Raw genomic sequence first — 16,594 nt, forward strand, 5'->3', positions numbered from 1 at the left:
TCAGATGCTTCATGATTCTATTGCTATCATTGCCACGCTACAATTACTAGTAGACTCATCACAAATGCAATTTGTGATCTGCTTAAACAAAAAATTAAGTCTCAAAATCAGCTGCAGTCTATAGTCAGAGTACAACAAATCTTCATGGTTGTTTCTGACACCCGACAGTAGGAGTAAATGAGAGAAGAACAGGTGATGCGTTATCAAGCTTATGCAATGACTCTCCATCTTGCACGCATTTGAACTCTTCTTCTCTTGCAGCCGGTGCCTTCTCAGGTTTGCACTGGGTGTCTTTTCTGCAGATTGGATACCGGCGAGTTGACTTGCACACTTTGTTGTGAAAGACTGTAATAATGTGCTCTTTGGACTCTTCACACAAGTCTGTAATAACAACAGTTGTTACTATAACCATGAAAATTAGTCTGATTATGACATGCAGTCACTTGCCATTGACACACTCCTGTTTTTCCTCGGAAAGAGGACACACATTCTTTAGAATGTTGACAGGTAAGACTTTTCTGCTTCGGGAACGCAGCCACTTGCCATCCTCAAGTTTGCATTCACTCCAGTCTGACCAGTCATCATACGAACAACCTGCAAAGATGTGCAAGCAAGTGTGACAAAGCCATGAACAAGTACACATCAATGGGCATACCATCTAGGTCGACAGACACACTGTGAGCAGCCATGACATAAGCCCTGACACTCTGCAGAGGACTGCCTTGGCGTGAAACATCATGTAGACAAGCTTTGTAAAACGGAATCGGGTCAACATCAGTGTGACCTTCAGATAGGATATTAAAGAAGTACGAACTGCACTCCTTCACCGCATCAGGTGTAACTTCAGGGGTGACCTTCGTTTTTGACTCACACTGTTTTTTGCCCACGCCCCAAGCCTGGACAAATTCAAAAACAGATGGTGCCAACTCAAAATCGGGTTTCCTCCTCTCATCAACAACTGTGCCATTATAGTTGGCATTGCCACATAGTCCAGCTGTTTGGTTCATGTAGAATCCATTGATGCTCAATTGGATGTCACCATTGTTGTAAAATATGTCTACTCCAGCCCAAGCAGTCAGGCGAATGTACTGCTGGTTATTTTGCTTGATCTTTGTGATGTTCATAACATGCTTCACACGATAAGGAAGTGGACTTTCAACAAATTTACCATTAACTTTGAGGTTGGTGCCTTCGGGTGTCAGTGTGTATTTGGTGCGATTGATATACACATGGACGTCTCTATTTTGAATTGTGACTGCAAACGTGTCATTGGGATGGCGATGTCGAGCCAAAATGTGCTCGCACTCATCACTCAACCCATGTTCAAATTTCATTGAATCAAATGTAATGAAGTGTCCATTGAAAACGTGACACACAGCTACACAACAGAGCACAACATGAACAAGGCAAGAAAACTTGGAGTGAATTTGTAGGACTCACGTGTTTTCAATGGCAATGGCAAAATGTAGCCCATCTCCAGTCTGTCAAATTGACTCGAATCAGCTGTAATGTTGACCATCAACCCTCTGATCGTAAAGTTAGACCTCAACCACTGTGGCTTGTCGCTGCCTTCCAAGAACAACATTGCTGACATGTTGCCATGTGTGCTATTATACAGTGAGGCGTTCATGGTAAGATTGAATTCAGGCTCTTTCAGCAGGGCTGTCGAGTTGTCTTCAGTATGACGAACTCGGGAAACATTAAAATGAATGTAGCTTGAGTTCCAGATAGTGACTCCCGTTGTGTTTGAAATGGTGGTGTTCAGCGACATGATGCTGGTCATGTTTAACCATCTACCGAAGCGTGAACTAGTGTTGATAAGTGCAGTAAAATTGGCTGGCAAGCTTTTAATGGTTGCATTGATGAAGCAAGTCTTCTCAGAGTCATTCATCCAGATAACCGAAGCATTCAGCTTACGTCCAATTCCCATTGCATCAATGCTAAAGTTGATGTAGCCATGATCAAAGCTCAGCAGAGTCTCGTTCCAAAAAGTAAGGTTCAAGCCTTTTAGTAATGGTGAGGTCTTTCTGACAAACACAGTCAGATTAGCTGGGCCAGACAGTGGAAACCATGGAGCAAAAGGAATGCCAGTGCTGTTGGGATAACTGAGATTTGTCAACAGAGTCAGTCCAGCTCCACTGATGGGCTCATAGATCTCAGTCTGCACACAATATTATTAACAGTTAATCATCAATTGCGTTCAATAATGGTAGAGAACTGTACATTGTTTCTCTTCTCTATTCCAATCATCTCCACAATGCCTTCAGTCTCAGTATACTGAATGTACCTACAAACAGTAACAAACGCCACTGTAGACTCAAAACACATTTGACTGCATTTGTCATAATTCCTACGATGCATTCAATAGCATGGTTTCGTCTTCTGGCATTTCTTCCAGGTGAACGTTAGCAGTATAGTTACTATACAAAACAGCCTTGACGCTCTGTTTGAAATCAGAGGAAACGTTGCCACGGAAGACTAGTTTAGATTGTATCTCATATGCATCTAGTACAACCTCAACTTTGGAAAGCAAAGAAAACCTACCAAACACATTGACAATTGACAAAAAGTTTTTAAATTATTTATTATTGTCGTCAATTACCTAGGATGAATTTGTCCAATAGCTTCTATTCTGTCTTCACAGTTGTCACTCCATAGTGATTTGATTGGTGCATCATTCTTGTAACAAACTTCACCCTCAGCATCAAGCTTCATGTGACCAGCAGCAGAAATTGTAACATTGAGAGGAAGGCCCATAATAGTTGCAATGCTGCGTTTGGCATCAACAACTCTCACTGTCTTTGTTACATTTATCTTGCCATGGTAAAGTGGCAGTTTCCCTTCGGTTAGATAGCGAACATAATCTAAACTCTTGTAGACAATTTCTCTAAGTTTAGAGAAGTCAAATTTGTCGAAGGTAGCCTTGGTAACTGTGTCACGCAATGCATATAGTGCAGGACTCTTGCTGTACAGTAGTCTCATTATCTCATCCTGCTCTATGTGGTTCCAGGCGATTTCATTACCAAGAACTTTGACAAATCCAGAGGCACTGATATTCTCTTGTGGAATGTCAACAATGAAACTAGGCTAGAAAACAACATTACATATAGTCACACAGAAATTGTGGGCAAGATGTTCACATACATCTCTTAGCAAGCCGCTAACGTCCATCTTGCGTGTTCCTTTTCTCAAATAGCCAGTAGGACCAAACAACTGTTGAATGAGCCTCTCAAGTCCCATTGCACGACCACCAAACTACAGAAATTAAAGAGTACACATTACTATGTGGTTTGCCACCACCAACACATGGCTACTGTACCTCCAACAAATCAGTTTCATAGCCAAATGCACGTGCGTGCAATTTCAAGCTGGCAGATTGTGGAAGCCAGTTGGAAGGTGCCATAGGACTGACAGGTGGAGCAAATAGAATGCCTGAAGAGAAGCCAATCCCCATAACGTCTTGTGGTATAGATTTAGGTAAAGGAGCATCAGCTAATGGTATTAGAGAGATCAGTCAACAGTAAATGTTTTACCGCAAAATAATCCTAGCTAAATACCTAGAGACGCATAACCGAAGTCAGCCCTGGAAGAAGAATATCCTTTGTCTTCTACAGCACAGTTGCGAAGAAGTCCATTAGGCTTGGCATACACCAAAACAATAGTACGCCTAATAACCAAGTTATTGATGTAATTTACACATTATAAGTATCAGTCAGACAAAGCTGTTTCTTACAATTCAAGCAATGAAGGATCAGGTGTCTTCTCAACAGCTGTGAAATATGAACAGGCATAGCTCTTGACATAAGGGTTGGGCTCTCTTATCAGCTCCATTACAAATTGCCTCAGAGTTTTGTGCGCAATGTGGATGTGGACACTATGTAACATTTCCATGGCAATGGTGAATGCAGCAATGCGTACTTCTTCATTTTCTGATTTATCGCGAAAAACTTTCATGACAATATCAAGAACCTAATAAAATACCAGATTAATGTTGTGATCAACATGTTGGAAAAGCTCCACACCTCAAGAGGATGTTTGCGTGCAACACGTTTGAGTGCATAGACAGCAGCTGTGCGAGCTTCTGTCTGCAGCATCTTCTTCTCAAGTACATCACGTACTGCCTTGATAGTTTTGCTCACTCCTGAATTGCCTAGTGCCTTGATTGTGTGTACAACACGTTCCCAGTACTTCTTGATCTCTTTAGTCTTCCTGGACTGCAAGTTAAACTTTTCAGGAATCTCTTTAATGTTTTCTTGCAATTTCTCAAGTAGAAACTCAGTAGCCTGTAACGCATATATGCATGCAGCAACTGCAGTAGAAACTGTACACATCACTTAATTACTTCAGATACGTCATTTTCACACGTGTAGTTGTACATTGCCAAAACCTTGTTTAGGACTGATCCAAGAACTAGGGTGGGAACCTGATAGGTTTTGTTAAGTTTAGCAAGTTCCTGTTACACAACACGTACATTATCATACATTATCAAACAAACACAAAAGTACATACAAGGCTGTAGTTAAGAACTTTGCAAGGACTCAAAGAGTGAACAGGAATAGCAGCCATGCTCCATGTCAGTTCTACTTTTCGGGTAAAGTTGAGGAACCATCCCCCATCGCCACTTGCTAGATCAACAATTAGGTCAAGAGATGATTCGGTACCAACATAGGCCAATGCATCCAAGAAGAAGGAGCTAAAAATGAAGATATAGCTGATCACCAAGGTTTTGTTATTAATTATTCGTTATTTACTGTTTTGCCATTGCATCCCTGGCAAGTTTGGCAGCTTTCATGTCTGAGCTTGGAGCATCCACTTTCTTGTACTTTGCATACGTTTCATTCAGCATTTGAAATTCGTCTCTGTTCAAGCCACGCATTTTCTGAATTAACTCCAGAAAAGCCTCAGGTATATCTTGTGCATGCAACTCTGGCATGTTCTCAATTCTCATTTTGACATCCTCAACACTAGAGCTGTCTTCTGGACGTACCGAACGAGAGTAATTAAACATTAGACTCCTCTCTGTGCGGCGTATCCAGGCAGCTATAAAATACAACATACAGAAGAAAGCACAAGAGAAATACGTTGTAATTGCTCTCACATTTGTCGGCACATACGTCAACAGAAGATGTCTTTACTAGCTCAAGAGTTTGTCTGTTATTGAGCAAAAGCATTGATCATAACCATTATCATCGGTATACGCAACATACCTCATTCTGCATACAACTTGTTCAGAGTCGGTGCTGAGAGGCCTAATCATCTCCTTCTGAGCAACTTCAGCATAGACAATATCACGATCAGAATTAAGCTTGAACATGGCAGTTGTATATCCAGGCACAAACTGCCCTTCCTGATTCTGTACAAGTGAGTTCAATAAACATTTGTAAAATGAATTATATCAGTTACACAAACCATTGTGGTGTCCATAGTTGTGTAAAGGGGACCGCGATCCATGCATTTCAATGAGTCTCGTTTTTTCAATATGATGGTCTTATCATCCAAAGAGGACTGGACAACCTCGGTCATACAAATTCCGAGAACATCAGTCTAATAATAGCAACAAGAGCAAATACTTGTTGAATAATTTAATAACTCAAGATAGCTAGTGTTTACAAGTCACCTCCTCAATAATCCGTTTGCCACTACTCTCGGCAACTTCCACTTGGAGCATGCTGACAACACCACGCTTGATGTTAAGAATTTCCTCCCGCTCGTCAGGATGAGGAAACAGTTTGCCAACACGACCATCTTTAAGCTCAAATGGCAATGTGTATTGCTGCAAATCCTGCATCAGCTTATACTTCTTGCCAGCAAGGCTAGGTTGTGAAGCAGGCATGATGTCAGTCTCCACAATCTTATAGAAAGCACAAGCAATCATAAATCTATTTGACAAGAGTGAACGTGAGAGTAAACCTTCAACTCGGCTTTTGGCGACTCATCAGAAACAGTAACATCAATCGTGAACTTAAAGGTTAGGGCAACCTTATCAATTGGTGTTCCTACGACACCATGTGCTGCAGTCGCAACATACTGGTATGTCGTCTTCTTGCCTATAACAAGCAGAAATAACGAACATCTGGATACGAAACCTCCAAGCAGATCTGCTCTCACCTGTCATGCAAGGAGAAATTGTTGGAACAGCACTGGCAACAGCCAGTATGCATGCAATGAACAGCACTTGCATCATGCCTCTACCAGAGCTGACAGGCAAGTGGGATATTGTGCTTCAGAACAGTTGCTTTATTCATAAAAAAAGGTAACAGGTCAGACTAGTTTCAAATTACCATTGCACAACAGACAATAAGAGCATTGACACACCAATAAACAATAAGACATTGACTCACTACTGATTTGCATTACATTAACACTAACATTAGATCATTTCTCCATTGGACCAAATGCCACCCACATACATCAGATCTTGTGATAATTAGTAAAAGTCAAGTCCAAAGTATTTGGAGTTATGCTGTTAACAGACAAAGGAACAGGAAAGGTAAATCATCCTCTGTGGGGGAGGCAATGATTAACCTTTTACCCTGTTTTAATTTAAGTAATGACATTTGAAGAGCACATGCACAACAGTAAGCAGCAATTGCACTATTAATTAAAGTTAGATAAGACCAGCTGGTACATATTCCACACCCACAAGTTCGAACCCCATATCCTGTTTAGCTGTCTGCTTTCTTGTGACCTGCGTATATATACAACCTGGAGTAGGTGCAATCTCTGCTGTAACTAATCAACACATCAGCTACTCTAGAAAACACGTCAATCACACAGATGCTTATCATTAGACCAAAGCAACAAAGACTTCATTGTTAAGAAACACCTACGCTAGAACACCTACTGTATTAACAGTGAAAGAATGTTATGCAAGACCTAAGGTCAAATGTCAGGTCTATAATTTAGCTCATCAAAACTAGGAAGAAACACAAGTTAAAAATCCCAACAACACTACAGAGAGTTTGAATAAAGCAGTTCCATAAAATAACATCACTGTTGCTGTTGTAAGCTGTTGTACAAGTAACAGATCGTGACTAAACTTACAGCAACAATTGCTGCATCATCCTGCATCATGCTAATCAATCACGTGTAGAACAGAGGGTTCACACCTTTACTACGGACACCCACATAACATGAGTGTGTGCGTGTATGTGCATATGCAAAACACAAACAGCGAGACCATCGTTTTGAAGTGTATGGATTGATGTCATTGACTTAATGCTTTCATGTAAGCACAGAAAGCTAGCATGTGACGATACAGAACTTTCTTGTTTAATACTAACTTGCCTACCAAGGATTAGCTGTTCCAGCGGTTGCTAGAGTCAATACCCTGCGAGTCCACAACAGAGCTGTAAATATGTTTCGTACCGATTTGGAACCACTATCCAGTTCTAGAACTGGACGAGAAAAGTTCTAGAAGTGGATGGCTGGTTCTACAACTGGATGGCAAGTTTTGAAACTGTTCTGTTTCGTACACGTGCTCAATCTTTGACAGGTTTTTGCCATGCTTGGTACAGCCGCTACAGCTTTCGAAACGTTTGGACAAAACTTTCCAACTAATGGCAGAAGAACTTGTTCCGGAGAAAAGACTGGCATTTGGGTAGAGATCATGGAATCACTTCCCACAAAATTGAAAATAAAAATGTGCTTGACTAATTCACGTCTTGCCCAAAAAATTAAAGATCAGGCTGCACCGAAAAAGTCCTTGGTTTAGGGTAACCTAACGCAAAATCATGGTCAGTCAGTCAGATTCTTATTTTCTTCAATCTTTTTCCATTTACAAATGCATACATTAAATTCTGTCAGAGTAAACTTTCTTGTTCCTCTTGTATTGGTGGTTGCAAAGACAATTTTCCAGACGTAAGTAATAGCACAGAACACAGAGGAGAAAGGAAAAACATGCAATTGATATTAGACTATGCAGTCATGCAGATCAATAACATCAGCAACCAGACAATCCATGCCGGTGGCTGGGAAAGCTGCTGCTCCTACGCATTCTGCATCAACACGTCGTTTGCACTTTCAGCCGGAAGTTGTTTACAAGTCAATGCTGTGGCAGCCTATACGGTAAAAATACGTGATGTCTACAAAACTCTAAATGCAATCCAACATTGTCATCTGGCACTGCATCATAGTGAGTTCCTGAATCTGATGTTGTCTGCACAGACATCAGCCGCCATGCATCGTCGTCTGACACATGACTCTTCGACCCGCAGAATTCTAGAATTAACAATGGAAAGGCCATTATCCAGAACCGTGACCGAAATTGAAGGTATGGCACGTATTCTAGTAGCTGTAGTCAGTGTTTCTGCTGGGAATTTTTGATTATTATTATTAGCCAATTGGCTAAAGGTGTTTGATCGTTTGTAGTCAAGTGCTTTATTTCAGAGCCAAGAAAAAAATTGCCCAAACATCAAACATATAACAATCTCAACAACAAGAACTATTGATTCAAGTTTAACCTGGTAGGACAGACAGGCAACATTTACTAATGGTCAATCACAACAAATGCAGTACTAATCTGGCACATGTCATACTCAATAGAATGTGACTTTGGAAAGACAAAGTCTACAAACCAGACTTCAAGCATTCATTGTCATCCTGCCTGGTTTTAATTTATACCAAAATTTAAAAGCTCTGCCAAAATCAAAGTCTTGAAGTTCTAGCCCTTCTATATTAGGCATCATCAAAGTTCAGCATCATTGATTCAATGATAAAGTCATCATCATCTTCCTCGTGGTCTCTATACCATTGATCTGCTTCCGTTTTACTACGGCAGTCATCTTCAGAACCCTGACTGCCATCTTCACTTGTGCTTATTTCTAGTAACTAAGTTCGACACTTACGGAAGCCGTACGCAAAGAGCATGTGCAGGACATAAACAGAGCAAGTGTGAGAGATCAGCCTTTAGCCTCTGGAGCTCCATTGCGTTGCACTATAATATACAGTAGGACACCACTTATCCGACGGGCATGGGACCAAAAGGACGTCGGATAACTGAAAACATCGGATAACTGATGCATTTTGAAAAACGACTGCAGAATACTTAAATAAGCTCAACATCTAATTGTCCATATAACAACTAATACAGTACAACTTCTTTGACTAGGAAGAACACTAATGGGAATGTCAAGACTTAAAGTAACCACTAATCTTAGTATGGATCAATGCTTTCGCTCTTCTTGCTGTAGTTTTCATCAGCAACCCATTCAGTAGGACCATTGTGCTTACTGAAACTTCAGGTTGTTCTTCCAGGTACTAAAGAACCGTTTCTAGAGCTTCACATTTAATTTGACGACACGTGGATCACGGATACAGTACTGTACGCACAGGAATCGTATATCCTAGAGTGCACACAGCCTCGCAGTTCAGACAAGCCATGCACCGTCAGATAATCCATGCTGTCGGATAAGTGGTGTCCTACTGTATATCTATATATGATTGCCATTGTTAGCGCACTCTAGTTGACTGTGCTTGCAAGATCTGATCCAAAGGTAGATGTACACGGTACACTGCAACAGCTAGCCAAATTGGCGAGAAGGCATTACTATTTTCTCGCCAGTGACATTTATTTGTAGCATTTAGCTATTTGGTGATCGTCCAGCGGAAACACTGCTGTAGTACATGTGCAATTCGCTTCGTACATAACTATACACGCACTTCCATGCAACATTTTCAAAAACACGTGCCGCAAAAAGAATTCGAAACAAAATTTGAGACAACCTCCAAAAGATGGTCGATCGAGTTACCTGAAACAAAGAATTTTTTGGAGTGGTCTCATTAACAAAAAATTAAAACTTTAAGCAAAAAATTTGAAAAATAAAAAATAAAAATTGAAATTTAAAATTTAAAATTGAAATGGACGGAAGGTCAGGGACCTTGGTTCCAGAACTGGATGTCAGGTCTTTATATACAGCTCTAACATTTGGCTAGTCTCACGTAGCCAGACCCTGTCCTACCGCATCATACATATTATGATATGACGCAGCGGGAGAGGGTCTGGCTACACGAGACTGATATTCAAGTCAGAGCTGTATATGTATACGACTCTGATTAGGGTTGGATGACACTTTCTTATCTATCACTGGTATAGCACTCTCCTGCATTTGGAGCCCTAGCTTCTCCCACCTACCTGCATTTGGCATCAAATCTCCCGCATTCTGACCATTGGTGAGTGTGACTAATGGGAGTGACTATAGGTGTGCCTGTTCTGTATAACTGTAGGTGTGTAGGACATAGTAAATACTTGATATCAATGTATACCTAGACGTTTATGTGTGCCAGCTCCTCTCTCCATCCGGTTTTCTATATTTGGTCATAATATAGAAGGAGAAGTTGGTCTTGGGAAACTATAAACACGCATACCATACGTATTACCATGGAGGTGCTATAAAAATCCTTCTGCATGTGGTACTGTACTCTGAACAGAAGCTATAAGTAAAGCCTATTTTTCTAAAGCGAACCAGCTGCTTAGCAGAGCAGAGAGATATGCTAAAAAATTGCTTGCTAGTCCTATACCATCTGCGTCCTCAAAAACGTACATGTATGCATCTTTTATGTAGTTCTTCGTTAGACATTTAACTCAATTACCATATTACCCCACCTAGAAGGGCAGGGCTCTTATTAGAACATTTGGTACTATGTGCCTTTGTACAGTGTCATTAGGGAATAGGGTAGAAGCCATGGAATTCCCTGCAGGATCACAGACAAAGGAAGGAAAACATAACTGAAAGTTAGTTCTGATGATAGTTTACAGCATTTCTAACTGATACACAGAGCAGTCGTCACTAAAAATTTATTTGTGGAGGAAGCAACCAAATCACAATAATAAATACGACTATCAGCGATGAATGTTTTCTTGGGTTTGCAATCTTCCAGGGAATTCCATGGCTTCTACCCTATTCCCTAACCACACTGTACAAAGGAACATAGTAGCAATTGTTCTAATAAGAGCCCCTGCTCTTCTAGGCGGGGTAATGCGGTAATAACTTCACACATTCTACAAAAGCCCTATTTGTAAGCAACCCTAGATGGTCGTAAATTTTTGCAATCTGTAATCCACTTATCATTCCAGAATCCTGGCAGATGAATCAATCCTTGACTCTAGTACTGACTCTTTTCTTATCTACACTTAAACATTTATTGATATCAATGTGCTATTGTAAGCGTGGCTAACAATTTTATCTCCCGCATTTTTTCCGTTTGATTTAGCTAGGTATATGTGCATTGCAACAGATGCAAAATACGAGTACGAACATTGAGGTATTGCAAGCTACCTGCAGTGGTCAGTAGCTAAACTTGGAAGTAGACTGGCACGAGCGAAGTCTAGAAACAAACTAGCACAATGAGTAGTTTAGAGGTGTTTAGACGTACTTACGTATGCGAATCTGGCACGGCAGTGTAGCTCCTCATGGCGCATAGGTTACTGTAACTACCCTTGTGACACGTTTCGCATTGCTTCAAGAAAGCAGACGTCGTTACACGCTCGTGATCGTCAACAGAAGCTATTGCCCAATCTGAAAGTGCTCACTGTCTTTGACAGACCCGCTCCCGCGCGCGCAGTTGGAGAAGATTGTCACGTGGTTTAGCCTATCACGTGCGTAGGCCTTGTGTGCTTCGATATGGCGGGAGACTGTGACAGCAAGACGTGGGATGCTTTCAACCATCTCATGACTTGTTCCGACGTGGAAAGAATACGCAAGGTGTTGGCTCGCCACGAGTTTTTCAAAATGAGCTTGGAAATCCCGGGAGATATCGTAGAATGTGGCGTTTTCAAAGGCTCCGGTCTGCTTTTGTGGGTGAAACTTTTACGCATCTATTGCCCTGGCTCTGCAAAGCGCGTCATCGGCTTTGATACGTTTGGAGCCGTACCAGAGCTGTCGGGTGACGACGCAGACAAGATGACGGGTCTCTACCATGAGTCTGGACTTGCACAGTGTGTTACCGTCGAGCAGATTGAAAGGATGGTTCAGGATGTGACGGGGAGGAAAGAATCCTGTCTACTCGTCCCGGGAAATATTTGTAAAACGGCTCGTCAATACTCAGAGCAGTTTCCAGGCGCCAGAATTAGCTTGCTACATATGGATCTTGATGTAGAGGAACCAACAGTGGCAGCTTTGGAAGCTTTGTGGCCCATCGTTTCCAGAGGAGGAATGATAGTGTTTGATGAATATGCAATCCACAAGTGGTCTGAGAGTCGAGGAGTTGACAAGTTCTTTGCTAATCATCCTGAAGTTACACTGAAGACTCTGCCATGGGTCAGGACCCCATCTGCTTACTGTATCAAGCCATAACCATGTACTTGCACGTATTGACAAGAAACGCTGTTTGGCTACACATTTTGAACAGTAGGAGTAAACTAGAATTCTCATATTGCTTGTTTGTCTTTCATCATATTTAACTAACACTACTTGGCAGGTATCACACTCTCCACACTCCATGTGGAAAGAGTCTTTCCCTGTAATAGGAATGACAGCAGAGCTTGCAGTAAACACCAAACAGCTACAGTCAGATGTCAGTTATCCGAACACTTTGGGACCCGACCCTAAAGCTAACGTTAAATCTCCTGGTGCTGAAGCAGGGTCCCTGGGCCTCCCATGCTCGTTCATTTAACCAAATACATGGATACTGAACAACAATTGCGCAAACACCCAAACTTGAATGCACTCTATAAAGTAATAGTGAGAAAGTCGATTACCATATAATGCTACTAACTACTAAAAAGTAGTACATCTTTCTGCCCATGCACATAACACTTTACAATGTGTACTTCTAGAGGGCATCCAAGGCATTCTGTGTCTGGTCTGACTGTACATGTATGTACTTATCAAGTTTACAAGCTTCAAAAACACAAAGTGTACTATGCAATTTCTGAAAATCGGCATCTTTCATTGGAATGCCAATTAATTAACAGGCGTTTACACATTTAAAAAATTGTGGTCTCTACATACACTAATTTGCTTTGTTAAAAAGAAAAGCCAGCATTCATACAAAACCAAATTTTATCAAAGCATGAGCAGTCACTAATACTAGCAATCTGCAATGTTGAATGGCAGCTAGATAACAAAATCGAAATTTACAGAATTGCGGTATGCAGACGACAACAGCAGTGGTACAGTGTAGCTGATCAGACCACCTGTGTACACCTCACAATCATCTGTTGTTCCAGATGATCGATAAACAATTATACCTAACTCAATGCAGCATATGGCCAAACCCGTCCAAGTACTCCATGATAACAGTGTGACAAAAGACATACTGCTCCTACAATAACGTAGTACATACAAAACAGTCAGTAAGGAACAGACACAACTGGACACATACCAGAGTCTGAACTATTCCAGGATGCTGAGTTCGCAATACTTTAATTCTGCTGAACACATCTATGACACCTTCAACTTGTAACGACTCGATGAGCGACAATAACGCACAGAAAGTGCCAGTTCGACCAATACCATTACTGACAAAAAACAACTATGGAACCATTCACAGTATGATCAGACATTGCTGCCTTACTTGCAGTGAACTGTCAATGTCCTGTTGCCTGTTTTTCTTTGTATCTTCTGCACCTGAATAAGAAGATCTAATAGCTGAGTTGATCTTGACGGAGATTTTCCTTCCTGCCAACTCGTGAACTGAAACTGTGTCACCGTCTTTTTCTCTGAATCCTGCACATGTCGCACTGTCAGTCTTACACTGTGAGCGACTAGAAGATCGTTAACCTTGGACATTGTAATCCGTCGAATGCTGTACTCCACACCTGGCATTTCAACTTCCATAGTTACCATAATAGAGCCATGTGTAGCACTTCCTGAAGATGGCCAGTACTGACAACACATGTCCTGCATCATGAATATTAATGATCATTAGACAAGTTCCATACAAGGTACAGCAAGTTTCTACCATGCCCCCTTCTTCTAATTTAGTTAACATGACAATAGTCTGACAGTCTTGCTGCCAGATCATTTGCCAAAAGTCAGCCACAGTTGAGACAAGAGGACCTTGAGTGACAATGAAAGCATCACGTTTGAGATAGCTCTAGAAAAACAGCACAAACAAATCCACATGGCTGCATGCAGTACAACAACAGATCAAGTTACATCCACAAAACTGGCATTGATGTAGTCTGATCCAACCAGTGCATTCTCAGATGAATCATCCTCTTCAGTACTGCTCTCCAACTGAAGAACAACTCTTCTATCATCCACTGCGTACATTATATTCCATGTACACAAAAATAAACAAACCCAAACAGAAATTGTAACGAACATGGTATGATATCTTGATATCGATTCTTGTCATGGACAGCTGGGTCACTTCCAAATTGACAGTTGTGTCTCTGCACTGCAGGAGTAACAGCATGTAGCACCTGCACAACCAATTAGAATCACAAGCAAAAGTATGTACTGCATGCACTTGCATGTCTACCTCAAACTGTTGTTTAAATCCATCCTCAGACTCTCTGTCTGCAGACTGGAGGCTTCTGACATATTCCTGAAATTCTGTAATCTTTATCTCTGTGCTGCCACTGAGAAATGCTTCCGATAGCACATCATGGATGAACACATACTGAGCCTACGCATGTTTATTAAATACAAGAAATTAATAAAAATTAGATGAAACTGACACACCTCGGTCTGCACCATATTCTGACGTCGAGTTCGTAAAGTTGCTACACAATGATAGATATCAATAAGCTCACCATCTTCAGCACGATCTAGCATTGTGTCAATCACGATTAACGTTCCAGTGCGACCAACTCCAGAACTGTCATACAAAATTTCATTCATTTATTTGACTAGTTTGATTGTTGATTCTTATCATAACCTGCAGTGCAATACAATGGGTCCTTCGTCTGCAGAGTGCTCTCTCTGAATTCTCTTCCAGAAATAAAGTAAAGATGCTGAATGTGCTGGAACACCATGACCTGGCCACAACATAAACTGACAATGCTTTACAACACGTGACTCAGTGCCCTGCAGTAAAGCTAGAATGAAAAATCAGGGACATTTGGAATACAAGCCATTAACCAGCTGGAGATGGATGGTTCTCAAAACACAGTCAGCAAATGACATCTCGGTCTTTAACGTCACAATAATGCCATTGCAGTCTATTGATTGTTTCACTGCCTTTGGCCAATACTGGTGACACTTTGTCTGACATAGCATAAGACAATTAAAGCTATACACAGATAAATCCTACATGTTGAAAACGTCTAGTAGAGACTGACCCTTTTGTTCTCAACGAGGCGAGTCAGCATAACAATAGTCGATGAATTTTCTGCCCACACCATATGCCACATGTCAGCACGTGTGTCACGAGTAGGGCCTACATTAACAAGTACACAATAAGTATGTTTTCTAAGTATACTAGGCATAGTCTTTCCTTGACAAGCAATGTATTTCTTCGATTTACGATAACCCTATACGTAGATGCAAAGACTTTTTGATACATTTTAACAACACAGAAACACAAACACACGCACACGAACACACACACACACACACACACACACACACACACACACACACACACACAGACACAGACACCTACAGCCACCAACGACAACAACAACAAATGTCACCATACATCTATGTATGCAGCATTGATATAATCAGAATCACAATTTTTCATTCCCTCAAGAAACGGTAAAACAACTCGAGCATGATCATCTATTAAAAAGAGATAAAACAAATTTAAGAATACAACTACACAGCAAGTAGTCTCAACAATACTACATGTCAAACAAGTCTCATAACGATTCTTCTTTGAGTTGCAAAAAGCCAAAGTGAGAGGAAATTCACTTCTAACTTGGTGCAATTGCTAAAGATAATAAACACTGAAGTACAAAGAAACAGTGACCTGTTGCTGACTCTTTTCAACCTCAAACTGAGCACTAAAGCCTGCATTGTTATCAGCATGCATGTCGTCTACATATCCACTGAATTCATCAACACTCACTGCATACAGTGCAGTACTCATACGATTACGAACTACACCTGTGCAAGAGCAAAAGTCCAATAATATATAAATAATATGCTTAATTACAACAGCCTTTACAAACACACTTTTGGGTGAATCATCAACCTCGTTGGTTTTCACAATAAATTCAACATTTTGGCTGTCCTGCCCAAGTATGTTACTAGCACTGCACTGATAGAAGCCAGAATCAGTTAACTGAACGTCTTCAATTTGTAGAGCTCCCATCCTCAAATGCGTCACTCTCTGGTTGTTACCTTGTAACTGATTACCACCAAAGAACCAACTAATGGTTGGTTCTGGCACGCCAGCTGCATCACAAGGCAACACAGCTGTTGTGCCGACAAATGCTGTTACAACCAAATTGAACCCTTCGTTTGAAATGGTTGGTGCCTCCATGTCAGATGCTACTACATAACACAGACAAACACACACAAATTATGCATTGCAAACGGTAGCAAACAAAATTAATGAGCTCTTACAAAAACCACGCCTATTTACAGCACTGCTATTGGTATACAACACGTGGGATCTTATCTTGTTGCTAATGCCTAGTTTCTTTCTTGCTCTAGAAAAAATAGTTAGCACCAATAGCTCTCCACTCATCAACTTAGCT

General features: G+C 41.0%; 3 protein-coding genes and 1 long non-coding RNA gene across 4 annotated transcripts in view; 2 read left to right on the forward strand and 2 right to left on the reverse strand.

The window, feature by feature from the left end:
* On the reverse strand, positions 1 to 6,236 carry LOC134185845 (vitellogenin-A2-like). The gene is made up of 21 exons (XM_062653727.1): positions 6,109 to 6,236; positions 5,911 to 6,047; positions 5,618 to 5,851; positions 5,410 to 5,544; positions 5,208 to 5,353; positions 5,099 to 5,151; positions 4,752 to 5,040; positions 4,510 to 4,693; positions 4,343 to 4,453; positions 4,023 to 4,283; positions 3,734 to 3,969; positions 3,558 to 3,667; positions 3,320 to 3,492; positions 3,145 to 3,255; positions 2,603 to 3,087; positions 2,355 to 2,540; positions 2,224 to 2,287; positions 1,441 to 2,161; positions 656 to 1,378; positions 448 to 594; positions 1 to 381 (listed from the first exon to the last, which is right to left on the reverse strand). Exons 1-21 carry the CDS (start codon positions 6,182 to 6,184, stop codon positions 143 to 145), a joined length of 4,821 nt encoding a protein of 1,606 aa, XP_062509711.1. The 5' UTR covers positions 6,185 to 6,236; the 3' UTR covers positions 1 to 142.
* A 929-nt stretch (positions 6,237 to 7,165) lies between these two features.
* LOC134185847 (uncharacterized) lies at positions 7,166 to 8,673 on the forward strand. The gene is made up of 3 exons (XR_009970852.1): positions 7,166 to 7,228; positions 7,296 to 7,351; positions 7,496 to 8,673. It is a non-coding gene; the product is annotated as an uncharacterized LOC134185847 (long non-coding RNA).
* Positions 8,674 to 11,151: 2,478 nt separating this feature from the next.
* LOC134185846 (uncharacterized) lies at positions 11,152 to 12,488 on the forward strand. The gene has a single exon (XM_062653728.1). It carries the CDS (start codon positions 11,622 to 11,624, stop codon positions 12,291 to 12,293), a length of 672 nt encoding a protein of 223 aa, XP_062509712.1. The 5' UTR covers positions 11,152 to 11,621; the 3' UTR covers positions 12,294 to 12,488.
* Positions 12,489 to 12,809: 321 nt separating this feature from the next.
* The window catches only part of LOC134185343 (receptor-type tyrosine-protein phosphatase S-like), a 12,754-nt gene continuing 8,969 nt past the window's right edge, over positions 12,810 to 16,594 (reverse strand). The window contains exons 31-47 of the mRNA XM_062653126.1: positions 16,461 to 16,594; positions 16,068 to 16,388; positions 15,883 to 15,998; positions 15,738 to 15,822; positions 15,589 to 15,671; positions 15,230 to 15,421; positions 15,030 to 15,155; positions 14,827 to 14,975; positions 14,631 to 14,766; positions 14,428 to 14,574; positions 14,269 to 14,368; positions 14,100 to 14,206; positions 13,903 to 14,037; positions 13,722 to 13,841; positions 13,516 to 13,667; positions 13,324 to 13,459; positions 12,810 to 13,263 (exon numbers count right to left, since the gene is read on the reverse strand). The exon at positions 16,461 to 16,594 is cut by the window's right edge and continues 136 nt beyond it. Coding sequence (XP_062509110.1) covers positions 13,195 to 13,263; positions 13,324 to 13,459; positions 13,516 to 13,667; positions 13,722 to 13,841; positions 13,903 to 14,037; positions 14,100 to 14,206; positions 14,269 to 14,368; positions 14,428 to 14,574; positions 14,631 to 14,766; positions 14,827 to 14,975; positions 15,030 to 15,155; positions 15,230 to 15,421; positions 15,589 to 15,671; positions 15,738 to 15,822; positions 15,883 to 15,998; positions 16,068 to 16,388; positions 16,461 to 16,594 — 2,308 coding nt within the window. The 3' untranslated portion in view covers positions 12,810 to 13,194. The remainder of the gene's footprint in view (positions 13,264 to 13,323; positions 13,460 to 13,515; positions 13,668 to 13,721; positions 13,842 to 13,902; positions 14,038 to 14,099; positions 14,207 to 14,268; positions 14,369 to 14,427; positions 14,575 to 14,630; positions 14,767 to 14,826; positions 14,976 to 15,029; positions 15,156 to 15,229; positions 15,422 to 15,588; positions 15,672 to 15,737; positions 15,823 to 15,882; positions 15,999 to 16,067; positions 16,389 to 16,460) is intronic.

Source organism: Corticium candelabrum, chromosome 10 (assembly GCF_963422355.1).
Source record: "Corticium candelabrum chromosome 10, ooCorCand1.1, whole genome shotgun sequence".
Lineage (NCBI taxonomy): Eukaryota > Metazoa > Porifera > Homoscleromorpha > Homosclerophorida > Plakinidae > Corticium > Corticium candelabrum.

Bases quoted from the DNA above. Each gene is read 5' to 3' on its own strand.
- LOC134185846 (XM_062653728.1), top strand. From the start codon at position 11,622: ATGGCGGGAGACTGTGACAGCAAGACGTGGGATGCTTTCAACCATCTC.
- LOC134185845 (XM_062653727.1), bottom strand. From the start codon at position 6,184: ATGATGCAAGTGCTGTTCATTGCATGCATACTGGCTGTTGCCAGTGCT. The intron at 4,284-4,342 runs GTAATTAAGTGA...TATGCGTTACAG, and splicing joins GTGAAAATGACGTATCTGAA to GCTACTGAGTTTCTACTTGA. The intron at 3,970-4,022 runs GTGTGGAGCTTT...GTATTTTATTAG, and splicing joins CACGCAAACATCCTCTTGAG to GTTCTTGATATTGTCATGAA.